Raw genomic sequence first — 24,572 nt, forward strand, 5'->3', positions numbered from 1 at the left:
TATGCAAAAATCAATCAAATCGAAGCATTTTTAAAAAATTGTGTATACAGAGTGATCCAAATGAAAAATATAAAAATACAATGTGTTTAGAAGATCGTTTTATAAAACTAAGTTATAATAGTGTAAATAGTTTACCTTTTAATTTTAAAAATCAATATAATTTTTTTTATAGATGCTTGATGTCTTTACCTATCATTTGGTATATTTTTTTATAAATCTGATCCTTTATCTGCCCATGGCGGAGGATTTAAAATGACAACTTTTTCACAAAAAATTAACTTTTTCGACTTAACTTTTGAAAGTTTTTCGGAAATTCTGACACTTTTATATATATCTTAAATTAGAGCTTATGCAATATACTTTATTATGGAAAAAAAAAAAATTCGGACTTTATTTTGTCTTTACAGTAAAAATGGCTACCGATGCTATTTTTGTATGAAAATTGTCGATTTTATTTTTTATATTTTTAACTTTATAATGCTATAACTTATTGAAAAGTGTATAGATCAACACTTTTTTTATTCGACATACTTTATCTTAATTACAATAATAATAAGGAAATAGCAAATCATGTAACTTTTGGAATAATCCATCAATTTTAAAAATTAAACACTATCTAAAGACTTGCATCGAAGCGTTTTTTATGATAGTGATTGTAATCACTGTCAGATATCATTATACTTAACATAACTATACCACGTCACCACTGTGCCGCGATCCCCCTGTGCTGGGTTTTTTAAAAATAAATAATGAAATGTGTTATAATATATTAAATACCTCTATTTATTATTCATTTTGCATGTATTAAATTAAAATTAAATGTAAAAATTGAATATTATAATAATTTTAGAGATATAGCTTTGACAAAATTTGGTTTAGACTGTTATTTATTGTTCTACTACATATTTTGTAGCTAACCTGTCTTTCTGTTTTTGAATTCGTTCAAAAATATTCGAAAAAATTAATGGAAAATTGAATTGGTATAATTAATAGCCTAGCAAGAAAAGTTCTCGTTGATGGAGCTAATAGGTTTTTAGTTAAAAAAAAAACAAAGGTCCATGTATAATAATATAATAACATTCTTTAATTCTTTTTTTTAAAAGGACATATATATATATATAAACAAAAAGGAATGTGCTTCTTATTTAATTAAAAACATATAAAAACAAAACAAATCAGAAAAAAGGATAGAGGAAGTTGTTAGGGGGTTACATTTCGTCGAAAAATTTCTTGAGGTTCGGCAACAAGCTTAACGCCCCATCGCAATTTACGACTGACTGCTCAACCTATCATTTCTTAACGTTACTATTTTAAAGAAAAATGGAGAACAAAATAAAAAAATTACTGCAACTTAGTTGATACGCTTGAGAAACAATAAAAAGAGGACAGCAGATTAACTCAACGTTTTATAAAAAAAAAACGAATGACAAAAAAAAAGAGTTTTTTTACCATAAAAACATACAAAAAAAAATAACTTGTCATCTCGGTAGTATAGGTTGAAGAGAGCATAAACATGCAGTCATGGAGTAGACTGGTAGTGATCGTCGGGGATGATGCCGGGTGGTAGTGGTGCCGATTCGAACGAGTTCATTGGAGGAATTACAATATGATACAGGTGCACAGTTTACGGTCAGCTGATGAGAATAAGCCGATTGACAGGTATCGGACCGGTTGTCTAGAGAAGGTTACCATATATAAAACTATTAAGAAATACTTAACACCTAATGCACACATCACTAATTGATAAGATTTATAGAAAGCCAAAATAGTACAAATTCTGCAACATTACAAAGTTTTACAAAAGGTGAGGTGCATGGTTGTGTTTAACAATGTTTTTGTAACAAGCAGCCCCTTAATAATAAAGGGGAATGGCCTATTACTGTGCGATGGTGTTGTTTATTTTGTTGAAATCAAAATGCGGAAATCAGAGGGGATAATAAATAGGTACACCTGCTTATGATTGTATAAATTACGAATTATATTACAGTTCTGCAAATGAAATTCTTAAAAGTAAAGGGAAGGGGGGGGGGTAACTTACATATTATACTGACCGACAAAGCGGCCATGAACAAAATAGATAATATACAAAATAAATAAAACAAACAATTAAACACTTAGCTGTATAAGTTAAGATGGTAATTAATGGTGGTGAGTGTGGACTGTATGTGAGCGTTGATGACGACGTGAACGATGACACTAACTCGTAATATGCGAGAAGGATTATTTTACACGGATATACAGTACAAAACATGTAAGACGCAACCGTATGAGCATAAACAATAAAGATATGGCGAACTATGGCCGACCAATAGCACAAACACGCGGAGGCGTTTGCTGTGAATACGAGAGAAGATAACGCACTACTTAATTGTTGAGGAACGACTATTAGATCGTAGTCGCGAGAACGAGTGTACTGTTTACGTACCAAAGAGGATGTGTCGCTCGCTGAGGAAGTAACGATGATCGGACCAATCATTAACACGTTCGAACCGGTCATACACGAGTGCCACACTCTACCCAACATTTCCTCCCCGAGTTGAAAGTTATACAACTTTTAAAATCTTTGTTGGTGTTTTAAATAACACATAAACATAAAACATTAAAAAAAAAGATAAATACAAAATAAGAATCAAACAATTCATAATACATTAAAAAAAATTATGATTAAAAAACAATTTTATTTTTTTTTGTGAGGTGTACCTTTACATTTAATGGACTGTATGAGAATAAACATTATTATGAGGAATCAAGGATTAAAATAGGGAAATAGTTTTTAACGGTGATCATTCACCTACTGGCAACTTGACTAGTTTAACGACTGGGCGCTTATATAAACCGTCTTGAGTTTTTAATGTCACTACCCGTACTATTCCGTCAGTACCGGGATGTATATGTAAGATTCTACCCATGCGCCAGTCAGTTGGTGGACGATTGGGGGCTTCGACGATGACTAAATCGCCCACCTTAAGGTTGCCGTCAGATTTTGTCCATTGTACACTTATGAATAAGATCCTGATATACTTCCACATACATTTATAACGTGGTGTGCTACTAAGGGGAACACGATACCTTGAAAATTTGATATTTATAATGATTTATAAAAATTAAATTAAATTTTAATATACTTTTTTAAAAAAAAAATCATATAAACACAAATGGATAGTAATATATTTAATAATATTACCTTGTATTATAGAATAATTAAAAAAACTGAGTTTTTAATTTATTTAATAACTATGAATTTTTTTAAAATTAGAAGCTGCTCCTAATTGCAGTAAGTATTAGTAGTAAATTAAATACTAAATAAAAACGAATACGTTTTTTAGACTTAATTATAGAACTTATTATAAATATATTTCGTTAAATGTAAATTAGAGTTTTTCAAAATAATCTGAAAAACTATAAGATTATAACAGCTGTTATCTTATAAATTACATTTTATGAACTAAATCACAGTTAAAAAATAATTAGACCTTTTGACAATTTTCATTTTTGGCATTACAGTAGATGATTCTTTAAGTGAGGGTAAGTTTTATATACAATTTTTTTAGATCATCTTAAATTTTGTATGATTCAATTTTTTAAATCTAAATACATATATTTTATTAACAAAATTTCAAATTTATTTTTTAGTCATAATAACAATCATTAATTCTTAATTGTAAATTAACTGTGTTTTTAAATTGAACTAATTACTTATTTTGTTGTTTAATAAAATAACTTCAAATAATTTAAGACACAGGATTAAGTATGGGTGGTTAAAATGGAGAGAAGTGTTTGGTGTGTTATGAATTCCAATGAGACTGAAAGGTTAATTTTATAAGACTGTAATGAGTGAGAACAGTTATGATTTATGGTTCACAGTTTTGGACGTTTGACAATAAAATAGAGCAGAAAATAAGTGTAGCAGAAATGAGAATGTTTAGATGGATGAGTGAAATGACTAGAGAAGATAGAATAAGGAAAGAACATATAAGAGGGAGTATAGGTGTAACGTTAATCGTAGATACACCCAGAGAAAAACCTCGATCTATATAATAAATTCATTGTTCCATTTGATAAATATATCATTACTATTGAATCTATGATGTATTTATCAATATGATAATTTTTTTTCTTGTCTTGAACAATAATTATTTATAAGAATAGTTATTTTGTTTGTATTAATAAAACGTTCTCATAAATCCTTGATAAAATTTCTCTATCAAAATTGATTGAGGTTTTTCTTTGGGTGTAAGATGAGAGAAAATAGATTTAGATGGTTTGGTCATGTTATGAGGAGAGAAGAATCAGAAGCTGTAAGAACAGTTATAGAAATTAATGTTGAAGGAAAAAGAGATAGAGGAAGACCAAAAAAGAGATGGACGGATGTTATTGAATGCGATTTGAGGACAGCTAATGTGAGCGTAAATAATGTGGGAGATCATGTTAAGTGAATGTTTAAGATAAGGGTAGCCGAACCCAAGTAGTTGGGATTAAGACAATAAGAAAAAGAAGAAGAAGAACTTTGATGAATTTAAGAAATAGCTGCGATTTTTATTTTTAAGTAAAAAAATTGAATTTGTTACATTTTATTCGGAATATTAGCTTCTATTAGAGCTCATCTTTGGGTGAGTCGCACTATGAGTTATATTGTCTGTTAAAAACTGAACATATATGAGTTTTAATTTTATGAATCAATTTAAATTTTTGTTTTTTATGGTACCAGTACTTCCAAACAATAAATATTAGTTATTATGAAAACTTTATAGGTTCGTTGAATAATTATTATGATGTTATTATTAAATAAATACAAAATTTAAGATAATGTTAATATTATTTTTTTAATGCCTTTATCAATAATTTATAAATAGATGAGGTCGTTCTTATTGTTACTTTGTAGACATATTAATTTAGTTAATAGTTTGAATGTAATAAAAAAGCTAACAAACACGCTTTTAAAGCACATAGAACTATTTTATATAACTTTTTAGTTCCACGTTGCAAACATACAAATAAATATACAAACAAACATACACACAAGTGAAACTAATATAAGCGTATTAAAAATATAAATATATACACCCAATATACATTACACTGGCTCTATTATATGCGCTGTGCGCCACTTGCGCAACGTTTGTATAGTTTTTTCAGAGGAACAAATACTGATATTACGATGAAATACAATAATAACAAATCGAAAGAACCCTTTAAATTTACTTATGTACTCTTATATAGAGTGATTTTTTTAACTCTGGCCACTCAATTTCTCTTAAAATAATAATTTTATTTTTGTTTTTGTCAATTACCTATGTATCAACATTTATCTGTTATAAAACATTTATATGTTCACCCCTTATGTATTATTAAAAAATTGAATTGTGAGAAAGACTTTCTTATTCATATTAAAATATATAACTATATGGTTTATATTTGTGTTTGTCGTTAATTTTTCTCAGCTCTCACTTAACCAATTTTAATGACCAATACGTTAAAATAACACGATTATAACTTGTTGAATATAAGTTCAATAATCGCCAAATATTGTAAAAAATTCTTTAATTTTTTAGATTGATATGTGATCAGAAGCTATTAAAATTAAACACTATCTACAGATTTGCATCGAAGTATTCTTATGATAGTGATTTTAATCACTGTCAGATATCATCTATATATTCCAACAATGCCACGTCCACACTGTGTCGCGACCCCACTGTGCTACCGTTATAATTATTTTTTTTAACGAATTTAGTTTAAAATTTAGTCGCTCTCTAAATTTTTAAAACATACAATAATTTTAATTTTAAAAATTGTATTAATATGTTAAATATTATAAACTCTCTGAATAGGAGATTTTATAGGCGCGGTTCTATAAGAAAAAAAAATTTATGGGAGCTTTTTTTCACTATTTTTGTTAAAGTGAAAGCTATTTTTAAAAAGAGACTTTTTAAAAAAAATATTCTATTTATGGAGGGCAATTGCTTCTATGGCCTCCTACTATCCAGCCGGTGAGACAATTTATAAACGATCAAATTTATTTCAAAAACGATTTATTAATGGATAACAAACGTGTATCAATCTTTTAGCATATATTTAAAAATATTCTTCAAAATGCTTACATTGAATTTTTACTAAAATTTTTGTTGGATAAATAAAATTTAATGTAAGGGTAAATACTCAAGAAATACAGATTTCATCTTCTAATCGGAACATAATTCAAGGCATTTTTTCTAATTTTAAATAAAGATCTTTCAATTAATCAATTAATTAAATATTAATTTACAGAAAATGATGATGGTATTACTATTTTTTTTTCACATCATATATTTAATACTTTTATTCATAAATGATGTGTATATTTTAAAATTTAAAAATTAATAGAAAAAAAAACAATAATTTTGTGTTAATCATTTCATAACACAATAAAAGTTTAAAATCACTTGCTAAATTCGTACATTACTTTAATTATAAATGTCTTAGAAATTTTTGGTTCATTATTCATTATAGATTATTACACTGCATCTGAACAAGAAGAGAATGATGATGATGATGGTAATTCTGCTGTAAGCTATGGTAAGTATTATAAGTAAAATAACTAAATGTTATATAGTTATTTAATATTATTTTTTTTATTCGCAATTTACATTTTAACGGAATATAATGAACTATGTGTAATAATAAAGCAGAGTGTAGAAATATAATTTGAATGTTCTATTTTAAAGGTAAAGGTTCTAAAAATGAGATTTTGCTTAACTTCTTGACTGATATTGCATTTGGGTTTTGTATTGCGTCTGTCTATGTATATAGGGGCGAGGTGATTCATTCAGTCACTACCTAAGTGTTGATGTTTAGTTGCGCAATTTACTGTTAGTTCCCTAATTATAAACCATACGGGACTTCAACAGTGACATAAGCCATATTGGTTACCTCAACCATAATAATACTGCAATGCAGCCGATGTAAAATTCTGTTAAATCGTAAAGGCAGAACTGACCACAAATAATTGAGATAGAGGCTATCGAGATGATGATTTATGTACTTTTGTTCCATTATAACGTGGGAATGGAAGGGTAAATATTTAATTAATTACTTATTTAACGTACCATTTTAGATTCGTACACTGTCTGTTTTTTACTCGAACTTGGACTCGCAACCCGTCCAAGCCAACTGACTTTTGTTTATACTGTTAGGAGCGTGTTTAATAGTTGAGGATCTTGGTAAATACCAAAAATCGGAAGCTACCCGACGTCAGCCCAAATATTATCCCTATCTCCTTAAATGAGTTTTAATCATCTGAAGGAGACACAGGCAATCGTGTACCTTAGTTACAGGGTATGGATTATTAAATAAAATTAGATTATTGTTTTATGTCAACGACAAAGTAAAGTAATATTTTAGATGTTCAGTAAATATAAGTTATATGTAATGTACAATACGTCTGACCTGAATCCAAGTACAGTTGGTTAGTAGGTATATCCAAGTGAAACGGAGTTGGTTGGTTATGATGAAAATTGGCGATAGACGGGTCGTTGAGTAAAACAAGTTAAGTTATAAACAATATAAATAGGACGATAGTAATAGTATTGAAAAACTATGTCTATAACGGCAACTTGAACACAACTGCCTTTGTTAGTTCGATATCAGTAGCTCCGGGCTACAGACGACTAGAATTGTCACATCAGAATCTCCCTCTGTGCTAATTAATATGTATTAAAAATTAAGTAAATGCAAATAAAACGTGTATAATATAAGTGGTAAGAACATAGTAATAAATGTTCTTACAGTACAGTACTACAAAATATTTATTCCCCTTGTTAAATTCTATGAAATTTCGTATACCTAATCAACAAATGACTTAAGCGAAATTTTTGATGGGCTTTAATCTCATGGTCCCCAGGGCGTTCTCCCTACTTATACGATCTTGTTCATCAAACGTTTAATGGTATCACTGGGTTGCTCAATTATAACTACGATGTAGAGAAGATATATTTTCTAATCGCAATCATAACTAAAAATCGATATCAGCACTGTTAATATTTTGAATAGGTAGTTCATGAATCAAGTAGTATCATCAAAACAAAATTCAATTAATAATAATCTGGTATTAGTCTTAAAAAATAGTTAGATTATAAAGAATATTTTTCATCTTAATAGTAAGTTCTGGGTTCTTATAACCCATGGTTGAACCAACTAATGAGACTTTTCCGTCGGTGTACTTCTAAATACTTTATTTAAGTAATGTATAATTATAAAATCGGTCAACACCATAGGGATATATTAGTCTGTCTGACTATTACTTACTAAAAGATCATCGATTACTGTGAAATCAATAAATATTGTTTAACATTAATTTCTTGGAAAAAATATTACATTCTGATTACCAAAATTAACGGAAAGTAAAATAAGAATAAAGTATGTAATAAAAATTTACATGCTTTTATTACATATTCATATTTAGACATATAATTATTACATACCCAACAAAGTACGATAGGCATTTTTTTTGTTTTTTTTCTATATTAAATTGAAGATTGACGTAAATGAATTAAGTACTCATTATTGTTTATTTTTAAACCTTATTAGTGAACTGAATAATTGGAATTAAATGAAATTAATTCACATTTCCCATCACTAAATGACAAAGTTGAGTGGGAGATCCGACAACAAGAGGTTCGACTGCCGCGTGTGTATAAAAATGCACTTTTTTAATATTTTTGTATTTTGTAAAAATTCTGAATTTTATACTTCATAATTTTCGTTCTATTGAACCAATTTGAATAAAATTAGAAAATGGCACTTCTCATTAACATTTGTTATGTTTTGACATAAACTAAAAGTTAATTGATTCAGTAGTTTTATAATTTAGCATAGCCGAAGAAAATAAGCCATATTAAATGCGTATATATGGAATTGTTTTTATTGGAGAAAGTATACAGAATAATCGGTTTACTCGATTACTCACAAAAATAATACTATATTGAAAAAAAAGTTTTGTTTCTTTTAGTTACATGTATTTTTGATATAACAATTATTAATTACTTCTTAAAATCATCCCTTAAAACTTATTTGAGTGTCAACTTTATTTTTTCGAATGAGAAGATATATTATTAACTAACATATTTAAAAATCTAATCAAGAAAATGACTGTTCATAACAACTTTTGGACCAGTATTTCAGAAGTTATAAAAAATATAAAGTAATGGCTGGAAGTGAAGAGTGGGTACTGCTATTTTTATCATTACACATTTCTCAGAAACACTTTTCAATCCCGTCGAAGTATAAAATGTTAATAACTTTTGAAATACTAGTCCAAAAGTTGTTATCAACCAGTCATTTTTCTTAATTAGATTATTATCTATTAAATATGCTATTTAATTATGTATATTGCCATTTGAAAAAATGACAACAATATATTATATTGTTTTTATTTAAAAGTAGTGTTACATTATTAATTACTAAATATTGATACCTTTAATTTTTGGTAATTGGTAATTGCTTTATTCGTTTTATTATTATTGAATTATTGAAAATAGAAAATGTATAATATTATGTCAAACACATTTCATTTTATAATAACTTTAATTATGTCTCATTTTCATTACAAATGAACTTAACCTTTTTTTGTGTATGTCTGTCATTAAAAATGCTAAAAAAGCAATTTATATCTAGAATACATCATAAGATCACTCTTCCTTTAATAACTCTTATTTCATATTTCATGTTTCTTTAATAAATAATCGCACTAAGATTAAGTATGTAGGTATTATTTCTCTTATCTAAATAAAATAGTTACAAGCGACACCATCGAATATTAAATCATTACATTCTATATATTAAACTACAATTTTCATTGTTCGCAGCTACTAAACGAATGTTAATTTCTTATATATAAATATAAATATATATTATGTTATTTAATTTAGAATGCAGACTTTGTCTTGGAGATTTTAATGGTGAGATCATTACTTTGCCATGCTGTGAATCGAAGTTTTGCAAAACATGTTTCACTCCTTGGATAAAAAAGTCAAAGAACAAACATTGTATCATATGCTTTAAAAATATGCATGAATGTAATGTATTAAAATTTGCATTTAAAATTTAAAATGTTATAAAATGTTAAGAATTATTTATTCAATTTTAATATTTACTAGATAATTAAATGAAAAGATATTTGATGACTATTTAAATTTGATTATCACTAATATTGACACGGTATGTGTTTTCTTCAGCCGCACGCCACGTTATCAATGTAATCAAAAAAATATATCAACCTACATAGTAATTTTGATATATTAATACTGTCAAAATATTTTTATAAACTAGTTTTATACGAAGTATAAATTATATCTTATTGTTGTTCTAAGACATTAAAAACCCTAAAAAGTTGTTTATTATAGTAAGAATATATTTTTATATTACCAATAATATAGGTCAATTTCTAACTTACAAGGGGAGGTAACAGTTGGGTTAGGATGGGAACACTGGTTACACTTACTTTGAATTTTTTGACAATTTTCCCCCTGAAACGGGGAAAAATTACCTTTAAAATTTAAATGACCTTAAATAGTGTTTTTTATCATCCCACTATTGTAGTAACCTATGGGTTAATTAGGAACGCGTGTGTATTTAGCAATCGAAATATGAGGTTCGAATCCTGACGTGTTTACTTTTTGCTTTTTTTTTAATAAATTCATAAAAAATCATGCAAAATATTGCCAAAAGATATTTTTAATAATATTTTAGAAATATATCTTTAATATATTGTAAAAATGTGATACTCGCTACCAAAGTATATTTTGACAATATTGTGAGAATATTTTTAATTATTCTGGTTATATTCTAAAAATATTTTAATATTAAAAAGAAATATTTTATTATCATGTGGGAACATCTAAAACAGAAGTGCATAGTGACTTATTGGTAAAATTTGTCTCTACGATGATATTATTACTGCATCTGATCCGTACTATATTTGTTTTTTTGCGTGTGATTTCCGGTCATGGATATCTATTCAGTTTGATATACAAAGTTTTATTAATGTTGAAGCTTCGTTTGTGTACAACTAAAGTGCTAGTTGTAAATAGTCCTATTTTAAAATGTTATTTATGGAAATAATTAAAAAAATTATTCATTAAAAATATATTTACAGTAAAATTCATCAGTACATTAATTGTTTAAATTCAAAATTATTAATTAAGGAAACTTAACTCGCTTTCTCTATAATAAAAGTTACATCAATTATTAAATTATTTTATACTCAATTGCCTATCATTCTAGCGTGGAAATAATCATACGTTTAGCCATTCTAAATCGAAATTTTATTATTATTGTCATAATTTATTTATAATGTACAGTACGATCTTGATAGTCCGGCACGTTCAGTAATTCGGCGCCCCAATATTATGGTTAAAATTGTTTAAAAATTCATTCTACAGCGCAATTTTCTGGTTGGGTTGTAGTTTGAAAGTAAACAATCATGAAAATACTTGTACATACTTGTACTCTACTCCGTACTACTTTTGTTGTTTAATGTTTTGTTTTCTGTGTTAAAAAATGTGAGTTTCTCGAAATGGAAAATGCATTGCTTACATGGTTTTTACAAGAGCGTGCCTGCCATACTCTTTGTCATACTCGGGAGAAGTTTTACACGGTAAAGCGAAATTTTTTTATTAAAAAATAACAAAAAATAAATGATTTTCTAGCCAATGACGGCTGGCTCGACAATTTTATGTCTTGTGCCAATGCTACTAGCACACACAAGGTTAAATTATTGATGATAGGAAAAGCTAAGCGTCCTAGAGCATTTAGAAACCAGACTCATTTACTAGTGTCCTACATAAACCAAGCGAAAGGATGGGTTACCCGAGATATTTTCAGTGATTGTTTCAAGCATGCATGGAATTAAAAAAAAAACCCAATATTAAAGACGTTGTTTATAACCTAGCCCACAGCTGGAATAAAATCAAGAGCGAGACTGACTATTCAATTCTCATGAAAGAATGTTTGGCCCAACCCTCTGCTTTCATTTCGGACGAGGTGGACGATGTTGACTCCAAGAACTCAACTCAACCGTTAAATTCCGAATTTCTATATGAGTTATCAAAAAAATGTAAGGATGACTTAATTAATATGATGAAATAATTAGAGAGATTTTGATCGATGACAACGACGATGGCGACCAGGAAGTGATGACCAAGCGAATTGCGACCAGCAATGAGGCATTAAATGCATTAAACGTATGTACAAAATGGGCCGAAGAAAACGATGTCCCTAGCTCGGACATAATGATTTTAAAATAAATTAAAAAACTGGGTTTCAATAAAGTATATAACAAGATGAAGAAACAAAAAAAAATTAATCATTATTATTAATAAAAATATGTATGTACATATTGTTAATTATGTAAAATTAGTATGAATACATAAATATAACTTTTTTTTTAAATTGTAATCTTTTTTTTACTAACTATCCCGATAATCCGGCACTTATCCGGTTCCATATGTGTTAAAGTTCACTTATCTTGATTATCGAAATCGTACTGTATATATATATATATATATATATAAGGTCTTCGGGCAAGTTAACTTTGAATTTTCAAATTTACTAAAAATTTTGACCAAATGTCCGCTTATGGAAATAAAAAAAAACTATAAATAATAGACATTAAAAAAACTGGTTAAGTATTTTGTTTTTTTTCTCGCCTTAATCTCAACTACTTGGAGTTGGTCACCCTTATCCTTAACTCTTACTTGACACGATCACCCACATTATCTACGCTCACATCAGACGTCCTCACATCGCACAGTGGAATAAAACGCCGATTTAGGCGGCCAAAAGTATCATTTTTTAAAAGTCACTTAAATTTTTTTTTTTATCAAAACACATTAATATCATACATAAGGGTTTTAATACAAATTTTCAAGGGCATAAGTTGATTTAGTGAAGGTGTAGAGCTATTTTAATGTTATACTTCTAAAATTTATCCGTATTTTCAGTTATTTTGAGTTTATTTTTGTACATTTTTTTTATGCCTTAAAACATAATTTAAAATTAAAAAAATTTTTTATTCCTATTAAAAAAGATATCCTTTTTCAAATAAAAAAGAAAAAAAAAGTTTTTTTTTTATTTTTGTGGAATTGAACAAATTTATACTTAAAAAAAAATTATTAATAATATTCCCTCATAATGATGACAACTATAAAGAAGATGAATTAAATAGTCAATTAAATCATTCATTTTCAGACATGAATTTATCAATAGCATAATTATTTTTTATATGTATAAAACTAAAATATTCATATTTATATATCAATGTAATCGTATAACAATTAATAATAAATAATGACTAATTTTATTTATAAAGTTAAAATCCTGTAAAACATACGATTTTTAGGAAAATATTCGTTTATTCTAGGTAAATGTAGTATGTACAGTTCAAATATTATCGAGCACAAAATTTTTTTTTTTCATAGTATAGCTAATGACTTGCTTTACAAGCCACATGTATGGATTAACGTGTAATTTTGCGTAATTTTTAGTTAATCTCTTTAAACGAGCATACTAGAGACAAAAACAAAAAAATTCGATATGCTCGATATTCGATAGATTCTTTAAAACTACTCATGTAATTTTCTTTACACTTATCCTATATGCTATTTGTGTTTATTTTACAGATTGTATAAATCTTATTTAAATAAAAAAAAATTAATGTATGACGATTTTTGAGTTAGAAATAACGCCAGCTATCGCTTCTGTAATGCACTCATTTGCTTTCAATCTTAGAAAATATTACTACTTCCTTTTATTCGACCTATCTTTAGATTTGATATATATGTGACATTGATTATTAATTTTTTACTAATAATTTTGATATTAGCCAATACGATTTTTATTTTTTAACAATAAATTCAAAGTAATTTACAATATTGTACAAAACAACAATATATAACATCAAGTAATAAACATTACTTGATTTATATTTGGTAGAGCAAACCGTCTACATTTCTTCTTTTCTGCTTCTTCAACTAACCCAACTGCAGGTATGAATATCTAAAAATTCGTATTCCTACAAAATCAGCCAAGGGATATAACTTCAATTAATCAATTCGGAAATTAGTGAACAACACGTTTTAATTAATATTAAATTACTTATATTTTTAAAAATTATATTAATTTATTATAAATTATATTTTATAACTGTATTACCAGAAGTAGACTTACAAAAATTACGTTATATATCAGATTTAGAAAAATAAAGACCACCCTACTATAAATAGTAACAATTATTTTTGTTTTTTGGTATGTTTTAGATTGTGGTTCATGTAAATCAATGATAACTGGTTGTGCTGGAAAAATGTTTTTAACAGCATGTTGTAAAACAAGACTATGTCATACATGTATACAAAAAGATCTAAAATCTTGTCCATATTGTAACAAGACTAAAGGTAATAAAAATTTAAGTAACATTTTCCTATGCCTAGTGTTAAGTTTTTGATAATGAACACTTAATGAAAATCACTGTTTTTTTAAAAGAGTTATAGCAAAATTAAAATAATTGACAAACTTTTATAGAAATTTTGTGATTTCTTACTTTTAAGTTAAATAATTTGTAAAAAAACTGTGAAACATTTTTTTTTTATTATACTTAAGTACTCTGAAAAATCTTTAATTTTATAAAGCTTTATAGAAAACAGATGTCCCAGAATATTTAAAAAAATCGAAAATTAAGTTTTTTTTTTCAAATGCGATTTTGTTTACTTTGACAGTCGATTTCTCATCGAAAAACAATTATTGTCTTTTTCATATTCTATTAATATTTCATAAAAAATAACTCATATGCATCTTAGATGAGAGAGTAAAATATTTCAATAATCTAAAATATCAACACATTAAAGAATATAGTAAAATATCTAATAGTAGGTTCAATGTCTTACAAATTGTGTGTTATGTTTCTGTTTTATTTACTGAACAATGAAATATCTGTTAGATTCCAAAAATTCTGTTATTTTTAGTCTCGATGAGAAGCTGAGAAGGTATTAATTTTACTAAGTTGCTTTTTTTTTTCTATGTTTGTTACCACTTTTTCTCAGCTTTTTCATTTCAATAATTTTATGGGTATATTTGATAGGTTTTACTTTGTGGTGTTATTTTTGTGTTTGTGTGTGTCTATATACGCCATTACTAACACTTAGGACAGTTGTCATGCCAACAAAATATTTTTTATTGAAAATTTTATTATTAACTAACATATTTTAAGATATTGGAGGGCTTCAAAATCATATCTAAATTTTTTTTCATTTCAATAATTGATTATGTTTCAAAAACCTACTTTCTAAAAACTACATCAAATAAACTCTAATACAATGTACTTTAAGATAAAAAAGAAAAACAATCCGAAATCACGATTTTTAGCAGTTATTTAGTCAAAATCACACAATTTTCGGTATTATTAGCATATTTTGAAGCTTATTGCATAGACAAGTGCACCATGTATACAGGCTAATCGATTTATTATAAACTACTAGATTAATTATAAAATAAATACAATAATGAGGAAGAACGGCTAAGTTTTTGGTTACGTATAATTCTTGATTTATCAGCTAATAATTATTTTTTAAAAACATCCCTTAAAACTAAAAGGGATGTCAACTTTATTTTTTCAAATGACAAGGTATATAATTTATTAGCTTATTTAATACATAATGACATAACTAAAAAAATTACTGGTTGATAACAACTTTTGGACCACTATTTTTGAAGTCATTATCAATTTAAAGTAATAACTAGAGAGGTGAGGTATGGGTGCAGCTATTTTTATCACTAGTTATTTCTTGACCGTACTCTTCTCCTCGCCCAAGTATAAAAATGAGATTGGCATGTGATAAAACAAACACTCAACATACACCATTCAAAGCTAGTACTAATATAATGTCTTATTAAGTACTATTAATTAAATAATAAAAGACCTTTCAACGACTTTTAGCTTAAATGCGAAGCTGAGAAGGTATTAATTTTACTATAATGTGTTTTTTTTTATTATTTATTTATTTATTTTTTTTGTGTCTGTTACCACTTTTTCTTAGTTTTCACCGAACCGATTTCTTCCAACAATACGTTAAAATATCACAAATCATATCTAGTTGAAGACATTACACTCAAAAACTGAAAAAATTTCCTTCGTTCCCCGTAAATGGGGGAAACCTCCAAACAAATTACAAATTTAAAAATCGCTAATTTTCGAAATTTTTTCAATTTTTTTTACTTAAAACTGCCATAACTTTTTCAAAAAATAAAAATCAATATATATATATAATGGGGTTATAATCTATAACAATAATATTTTCTAATAATAATAATAATAACAACTGGTTNATAATAATAATAATAACTGGTTTCTCTGTAAAACAAAGTTATTTATTAATAACAAATTTTATTTAAATTAGTATTATTACATTACCTGTAAAACAAAGAAACAACAGATTAAGTTTATTATTATAATCTTTAGTGTTATTTAAAATTTACAAAGAAAGTAGTTTGCTTAATTAATAATTTTTAACAATGATTTGTTTTAATTAACATGTTTTTGTGTTATCACACTTTACACTTTCTTATCATCTTATATAGATAGAAAATACTTTCTTTACATATATACATATTTATTTTAATAAATGCATAATGTCTTTACCTATCATTTGATATTTTTTTGTTATAAATTTGAACCTTTACCTGCCCACAGGGTGGAATTCAAAATGACTACTTTTTAACAAAAAATTAACTTTTTAAAGTGTTCTGGAAATACTGACACTTTTATATATACCTTAATTATACACAGATTATAACTTTGTATGATTAGTAACATATTATAATTATAATTAAAAAATTAATTATTATTAATTATTTAAATAATTTGTATAAATATTTTCTGATTTTAGTAAATTTTATAAATATTATAACATAGTTAAAAAAAGTATTTTCCTTGATACTTTTTTTTTTAATATTATTTTTTTATTTTTACTATCTTGTAGTACAATGTGTACAATTTAATATATAATTTTTAGATTAATTTTTATTGATTTATAAGTGTAATATATTTAGTATAGAATTTAATTATTTATGTTTTTTATGTATGTTTTTCTACTGTAATGAATTAATTAAGTATTTGATAAAATCATAAATTCACTATAAAAATGTTTGAATATATTGCTAATGTCATATTAAATAATCTATCAAAGGTACCCATCCATCAAATCTAAAATACTTTTTTTAAAAATAATTTAACTATCACTTTCATCAGTCATTCAATCAACTATCATTTTATAATTAATTGAAATTTTAAAAATACAATTTTTAGTGAAGTTTAACAGATTTGAATTAAAATGTTTTTTTATAATATTGGTAAAATTAATATAATTACTTAATAAAAATTATAATTTTCAGATAGTGTCAAATGGAATATAGTATTGTTAAAAACATATTGTTGGAGATGCACACGTAAAATTGGAAAGAACAGTCATTCCCGTTTATGTACTTATTTGTATTGCAATAAATGCTTCAAGAAGAAAATCAATGAAAAGGAAAATTGCTTAGAATGTGGCGAGCCGTTTGTATCACAAAGTTGTATTTCTTTTTGAAGATACCATATAAATATATTTTGTAATAACTCAATATAATGTGTTGGTTTTAATTAATAAAATGTATACAAACATAGTGATTTTATTAACTTAGTCAAGTTTTTTATTATCATCCCATTCATTCGCTTTAGCTATATAATCGAAATACTAAAGACATTTATCGATATCAGTTTCCACTTCGCCCGAATACATTAAAGGTTCGATGATTTTTAGCAACTTTTACCGTTGATGTACTTTACAAGTACGGAAGTACTTGCTAGACTTTGTACCGTGGCGTACGGTATACGGTATTAGTCAAACTACTATATCTATATACACGTAGTTGTGCGACGGCTGTTATAGGTGGCGTTAGGGTGGTCCTTATCTACATAGGTCATTTTTGTTTTTATTAAATTCAATCAGGACGCCCCCTACAATTGTTCTATAGGTAAAAAAAAACCCAGCACAGGGGGGTCGCGGCACAGTGGTGACGTGGCATAGTTGGATCAAGTATAATGACATCTGACAGTGATTAAAATCACTATCAAAAAAAAATTATATTGATATGTTCATTTTTGAAAAAGTTACGGCACATTTTAGTAAAATAAATTGAAAAAATTTCGAAAATTAGCGATTTTTAAATTTGTAATTTTTTTGGAGGTTTCCCCCATTTACGGAGAACGGGGGAATTTTTTTCAATTTTTAAGGGTAATGTTTTCGACTAGATACGATTTGTGATCTTTTGACATATCATTGAAAGAAATCGGTTCGGTGAGAGCTGAGAAAAAGTGGTAACAGACACAAAAAAAAAAAAAACACATCTTAGTAAAACCAATACCTTCTCAGCTTCGCATCGAAGCTAAAATAATATAACATATTTTATAGGAAATACATTTTTAAACAAATTTTATTCAGTAAATTTTTTTGATTCAAGTAAAATTTTACAAGTTATACATAAAAAACTAATTTTTACCCCATACCCAGAGAAAAACCTCGATCTATATAATAAATTCATTGTTCCATTTGATAAATATATCATTACTATTGAATCTATGATATATTTATCATTATAATTTTTTTTCTTGTCTTGAACAATAATTATTTATAAGAATAATTATTTTGTTCGTATTAATAAAACATTATCATAAACCCTTAATAAAATTTCTCTATCAAAATTGATTGAGGTTTTTCTTTGGGTGCAATTTATTAAATTTCAACCCTTCTGCTGCACGTGAAAAAATTGTAATAATACAAAAATAACTAAATAAGGAGATGTTAGGGTGTTTTTGACCAAGATTGGATATTTTGGGGATTTGGTCAATTGGTGAGTAACGAGATTCTATCGGGGTTGTAGAGTCCGAGGGTTTAGAACAATAAAGACAAGTAGATATAAAAAGTAATACAGTTCGTGTTCTACCGCCGACAGTACAACACGTGTGCTCTAAGATAACGTTTTTATAGCTTCCGATAGCACATACCTACTCCACGGCTGGTGTCCACAGGTATTATGATTATTTAACAATTTAATCGCTTTACACAACGCGCACCAATATTCATAGTCGACATGAATAGATCTCCCTCGGGCGGTTCGCCCAAAACCAACTCATCTCTACCAACCAAACTTCTCACCTCTAACAATTCAAATAAAAAAAATACAACACCTATAATAAAAAATATCAATTCATCATCTACAAAATCATATCAACCGAACAAACTCAACTCTAAATCAGCCATGACATTGCACGACAAAAGTTTGCGATTGTCAAACTCGTCTATCAACCATTCCCCACCCGACTCGCCGTCTAAGTATAAACACCAGACCACGTATGTCCGTTCCACCGATAACACATCAGTTTCAGCCGATATCGCAAGTCAATTAACACACAATAACGATTCTCAATCTTCAACTGTACACTCGATTAATCCCACGTCTATTCACACAAATACCGGCATGAACTTCGCTACGGTGACTGCAACGGAAAACACTCCGAGCAGAGAACAAGCGATAGTTTTTAATTCTATTGATGGAATACCTCAAATTGAGTACATATTAGCCATTGGTAAAATAGTTAAACCTATAAACATCATTTTCATTTCGCGTATCTCAAACCAACGTTTCTGTATATTTTTATCCAGTAAACAAGTCCTTGACAACCTAATGCAACAAACACAAACTATAAAAATCAATGACCAATTAATTCAAATACGCAGACTGGTTAACCCGACCAAACGCGTAGTTATATCCAACGTATGTCCGTCAATCCCCAACCGGGCAATATTGGACGCATTAAAACTTATAAATATAAATCCTACAACACAGATTAATCACCTAAAAGCCGGTATCAATATGGAAGGCTACGAACACATCATGAGCTTTCGCAGACAAGTATATATTAACCATGAAGATATACCCAAACTGCCCAGCTCTATGCTAATCTCCCAAAATGATAACCAATTTAGAATATTCTTTTCGGACGACACATTAACCTGTTTTTTATGCAAAGCGGTTGGGCACACATCCAATAACTGCAAAAAAAATTCCGAAAAAAACTCCACTATTGAACCTATAATCAACACTAATTTTACTAATGATATCTACAACACCAAAAAAACACAGCCAATACCTACAGAAGATGATTCATATTCCTTAACCTCCAACTCTCATCTCGATGGAAATCAGATACAGACAATCACGGATTGGTCCTTAGAAACCACTCCCGAGGCACCTCCTTTATCCGATAACTATGATGAACTCCCCTCAAAGTTAACACAAAAGGATACTTACAAAAGACCAATCTCCGATGCATCGTCCCTAAAACCTCCAGATTCTCCAAATGATCATATACCCGCAAACACCATGGTAAAAAAAGAAAAAATAATTAAGAAAGCCAAAATTCGTTCCAGATCAAATTCAGTTAACAGCGTAGACAACACAACTACGGATGAAAATAAAAAACCGATAGAAAAATTCTTTACAGAAAGTGAAAATCTACCTATGTCTTACCTCCAATTTATATATATACTTGACAACTTTACAAATAAATCCCTTAACATCCATTCACTCACCGAAGAGGCAAATATAGACATCACATCTTTAATGGACATAATAGATCACATTCGGCCTCTGGTTAACGACCGTTCATTAAAAAGCCGTTTAACCAAACTTTCAAATCTTCTCTTCCAAGCCCAACTAGTTTCATCAAACTAAGCACACACCACGATACAAACTTATTAGCATGCCTTATATATACACAAATTAAAAACAAAAATAAAAGTGATGAGCGTAAATATCATACAGTGGAACATAAATGGACTTGTTAAAAAAATCAACGATATTAAAATACTAAACCAAATCCACAATCCAACCATTATATGTCTTCAAGAGACAAACTTAAATGACAACTACACACCTCACACAAAGAATTATAACACATACATCTCTAACAGAACACACTGCAGTCGAGCAAGCGGAGGAGTCGCTATATTAACTAAATCAGAATTTCCCAGTGCACAAATCCCAATCCAAACTTCATTAGAAGTGGTAGCCGTAACCATACAACTAGAGACCAAAATTACAATATGCAATATATACATACCGAATCAAAAAAAATTTGAAGCCTCCGACATAGAACACATAATCCAACAACTTCCAACCCCTTTCTATATATTGGGGGACTTTAACAGCCACAGCCCATACTGGGGGTCTGACAAAATCGATGATAGAGGTAAACAAATCGAAAAAATCCTCGAAATCGACAACATCATCCTATTAAACAATGGCGAACCCACACGACTAAACCCAGCCAACGGAACCTTTTCAACGATAGACCTCTCATTATGCAGCGCGTCATTAGCCCAACGAACCATATGGTCAACTCTACCCGAAATATACGACAGCGATCACATACCTATCAAAATAGAATTACTATCAAGCAAAATGCTACCCAAAACATCACATCATAGATGGAAATTAAAAAATGCCAACTGGGAACTTTTCACACAATTGACAGATTTATATATAACCACCAATCCTCCTCCCATAACCGGTCCAATCGTATCCGATGTGAAACACATAACACGCTCCATTATAAACGCGGCCAACGTTTCAATAGGAAAAACAAACTTTTCACCCATCAATAACAAAGTCCCCTGGTGGAATTCTGAAATCAAATTATCAATCAAAAACAAAAACGACGCGCTAAAAATATTCCAAAAATCCGGCAAGATTGAAGACCACATAAAACTCAAACAACTCCGAGCAAAAACCAAATTCTTAGTAAAAAACAGCAAAAAAAAGTCCTGGAAAGAATTTACTTCAACCATAGGACCCAAAAGTGACCCCAGCACGGTTTGGAGCAAAGTAAGATCTCTACGAGGATACATCAGAGAAAAACAACTCCATATCGTAAAAGACAACAACCTACACACAAACCCTATCGAAGTAGCCAACCTAATAGGAAACCACTTCTACCTAAACAGTTCGGACAATAATTTTGACGACTCATTCATAAATAAAAACATCTCAAATAGACAACAACATCTCCAATCAAACATCGACCCAACACATCAAGACCAACAATACCTCAACACACCAATTAGCGAAACTGAATTCAACTTGGCACTATCTAAATGTTCAAGCCTCTCTCCCGGACCCGACGAAATTCCATACAGCTTTATACACAATCTACCAACTTCAGCAACACAATTCTTACTTAACCTATACAACAAAATATGGGAAAACGGTCAAATCCCCAAAGAATGGAAACACGCTATTGTCATACCTATCTTAAAACCTGGAAAGGACAAATTCTCGACTGAAGGTTACAGACCTATATCGTTATTAAACACAATGTGTAAAATTTTAGAAAAGATTATAGATATACGACTTAGATGGTTTCTCGAAAAAACAAATCACTTTTCTCCTCATCAAAATGGTTTTCGCAAACATAGAAGCACATATAATAGTTTACACGACATACACGAGGACATCTCAAAAACACTCGAAGCCAAACAAGTACTAGGTCTAGTAGCTCTTGACATAGCAAAAGCATATGACACCACATGGCGCCCACGAATAATAGAAAAATTACACAAAATACTCTGTCATGGGAACATGCTTAATTTCATTATCCACTTCTTGTCAGCCAGAACTTTCCAAGTCAAAACCGCCGGTCACCTCTCATCAACCTTTAACCAAGAAAATGGCGTCCCCCAAGGCTCCACCATTTCTGTCACCCTCTTCCTCTTAGCCATCAACGACGTATGCGAATCCATCAAATTTCCTGTAAACTACACTCTCTTTGCTGATGATCTAACCATATGGTGCCGAGGGAGAAATACAAACAGTGTACAACCAATAATACAAGACGCACTACATTCACTAGAAAAATGGTCGGCTTCTTCTGGTTTCCGCTTCTCTGCTACAAAATCTCAGAGTATCACCTTTACCCGCTTCAAAAAATATCAGAAACTACAACTAATGATCAACAATCTACAAATCGCAACCTGTAAGACCATAAAGATTTTAGGCGTCAAATTCGACTGTAAAAATACCTGGAACACACACCTAAAAGAATTACGTAAAGCGTCCTCTACAAGAATTAACACCCTCAAAGCACTTGCACATACCTCATGGGGAGCTAATTCAATATCTCTCAAACAAATATATAAATCCCTCTTACTATCTAAGCTCGAATATGGTTCCTTTCTCTTCATAAATGCCAAACCATCTCAGCTCAAAACCATTGAAACAATACACAATTCCGGATTAAGACTAGTCTCTGGAGCATTCAGATCCAGCCCCATCTACAGTCTATACAACATCACCAATACCCCTCCAATACATTTAATAAGAAAAAAAAATTCATTACTCTTCTATATAAGGCGAATACAAAATAACCTCAAGATACACCGAAACAATAAAAATGAACTCCAAAATATATCAATCGGCTTACCCGGGGTCGTTAAGCACGAAAATCTCACAATCCCACCATGGATTTTAAATATAAATGTAAACCTCTCACTGTCAGTTTTACCCAAAAGCAAAACTATACCCAAAATATACAAAAGTGAACTACAATCATTACTTGAAGACTACAAAGAGCACACAATGTTCTTCACTGACGGGTCCAAAACGGAAGAAGGAGTAGGAGCTTCGGTGATATACAACGAAAATAAAATAATGATTAAAATCCCCGACTCATGCTCAACTTTTACCGCTGAAGCTATCGCAATCTCTCACTCTCTCGATATCATCAAGCAAAAGAAAATAACTAAATCCATCATACTCAGTGACTCCCTAAGCACACTAACCAACATTCAAAACTATCATCAACCTAACGACATTATCAGAAAGATCCAAAATCAAGTATCGTCACTAGAAATTAACTCGCAGTCCATAACTATGATCTGGATCCCAAGCCACGTCGGAATTCATGGAAACGAACTAGCAGACACATACGCTAAACAAGCCATTACCTCGTTCGATGCACAGCAAATTAATATCCATACCCTGAGTGACAGTAAAAAAATAATAAACAACACTCTAACAAATCAATGGCAACACATGTGGCAAACAATGCATACTAAACTCAACGAGATAACGCCCTCAATATCCCCATGGCCAACTACATATCTCCCCAGAAGACATGAAGTAATCCTAAACCGATTACGCATCGGCCACACCTGGTTGACCCATAAACACCTTATGTCAAAAACCGATCCCGAACAATGCCACACCTGTGGAGAAGCACTTACCATCAAACATATCATTTGCAACTGCCGGAAATACAAAAACACCAAAGACAGTCTGGAAATAGCTGACAATCTCCAGCAAGCACTAGGTCCCGAACCAGAAAACGTGAATAAAATTTTAAAATTTTTAAAACTAACCAACATATACAATCTAATTTAAACTAATGTAACTCAATTTAACCTCAATGTGACAATCCCTCCACAATATTGTAAGCCAATAATCTTTGT

The 24,572-nt window shown here is 29.1% G+C and overlaps 1 protein-coding gene across 1 annotated transcript in view; it reads left to right on the plus strand.

The window, feature by feature from the left end:
- LOC126897799 (uncharacterized) overlaps positions 1-17,701 on the plus strand; it is a 36,875-nt gene extending 19,174 nt beyond the window's left edge. The window contains exons 6-11 of the mRNA XM_050671672.1: positions 3,257-3,274; positions 3,496-3,525; positions 6,490-6,555; positions 9,906-10,052; positions 14,292-14,426; positions 17,419-17,701. Of these exons, the coding sequence (XP_050527629.1) occupies positions 3,257-3,274; positions 3,496-3,525; positions 6,490-6,555; positions 9,906-10,052; positions 14,292-14,426; positions 17,419-17,612 (590 nt within the window). The 3' untranslated portion in view covers positions 17,613-17,701. The remainder of the gene's footprint in view (positions 1-3,256; positions 3,275-3,495; positions 3,526-6,489; positions 6,556-9,905; positions 10,053-14,291; positions 14,427-17,418) is intronic.
- Positions 17,702-24,572: the final 6,871 nt, after the last annotated feature.

The sequence above is a fragment of the Daktulosphaira vitifoliae genome, unplaced genomic scaffold, assembly GCF_025091365.1.
Source record: "Daktulosphaira vitifoliae isolate Bord-2020 unplaced genomic scaffold, ASM2509136v1 Scaffold_2, whole genome shotgun sequence".
Lineage (NCBI taxonomy): Eukaryota > Metazoa > Arthropoda > Insecta > Hemiptera > Phylloxeridae > Daktulosphaira > Daktulosphaira vitifoliae.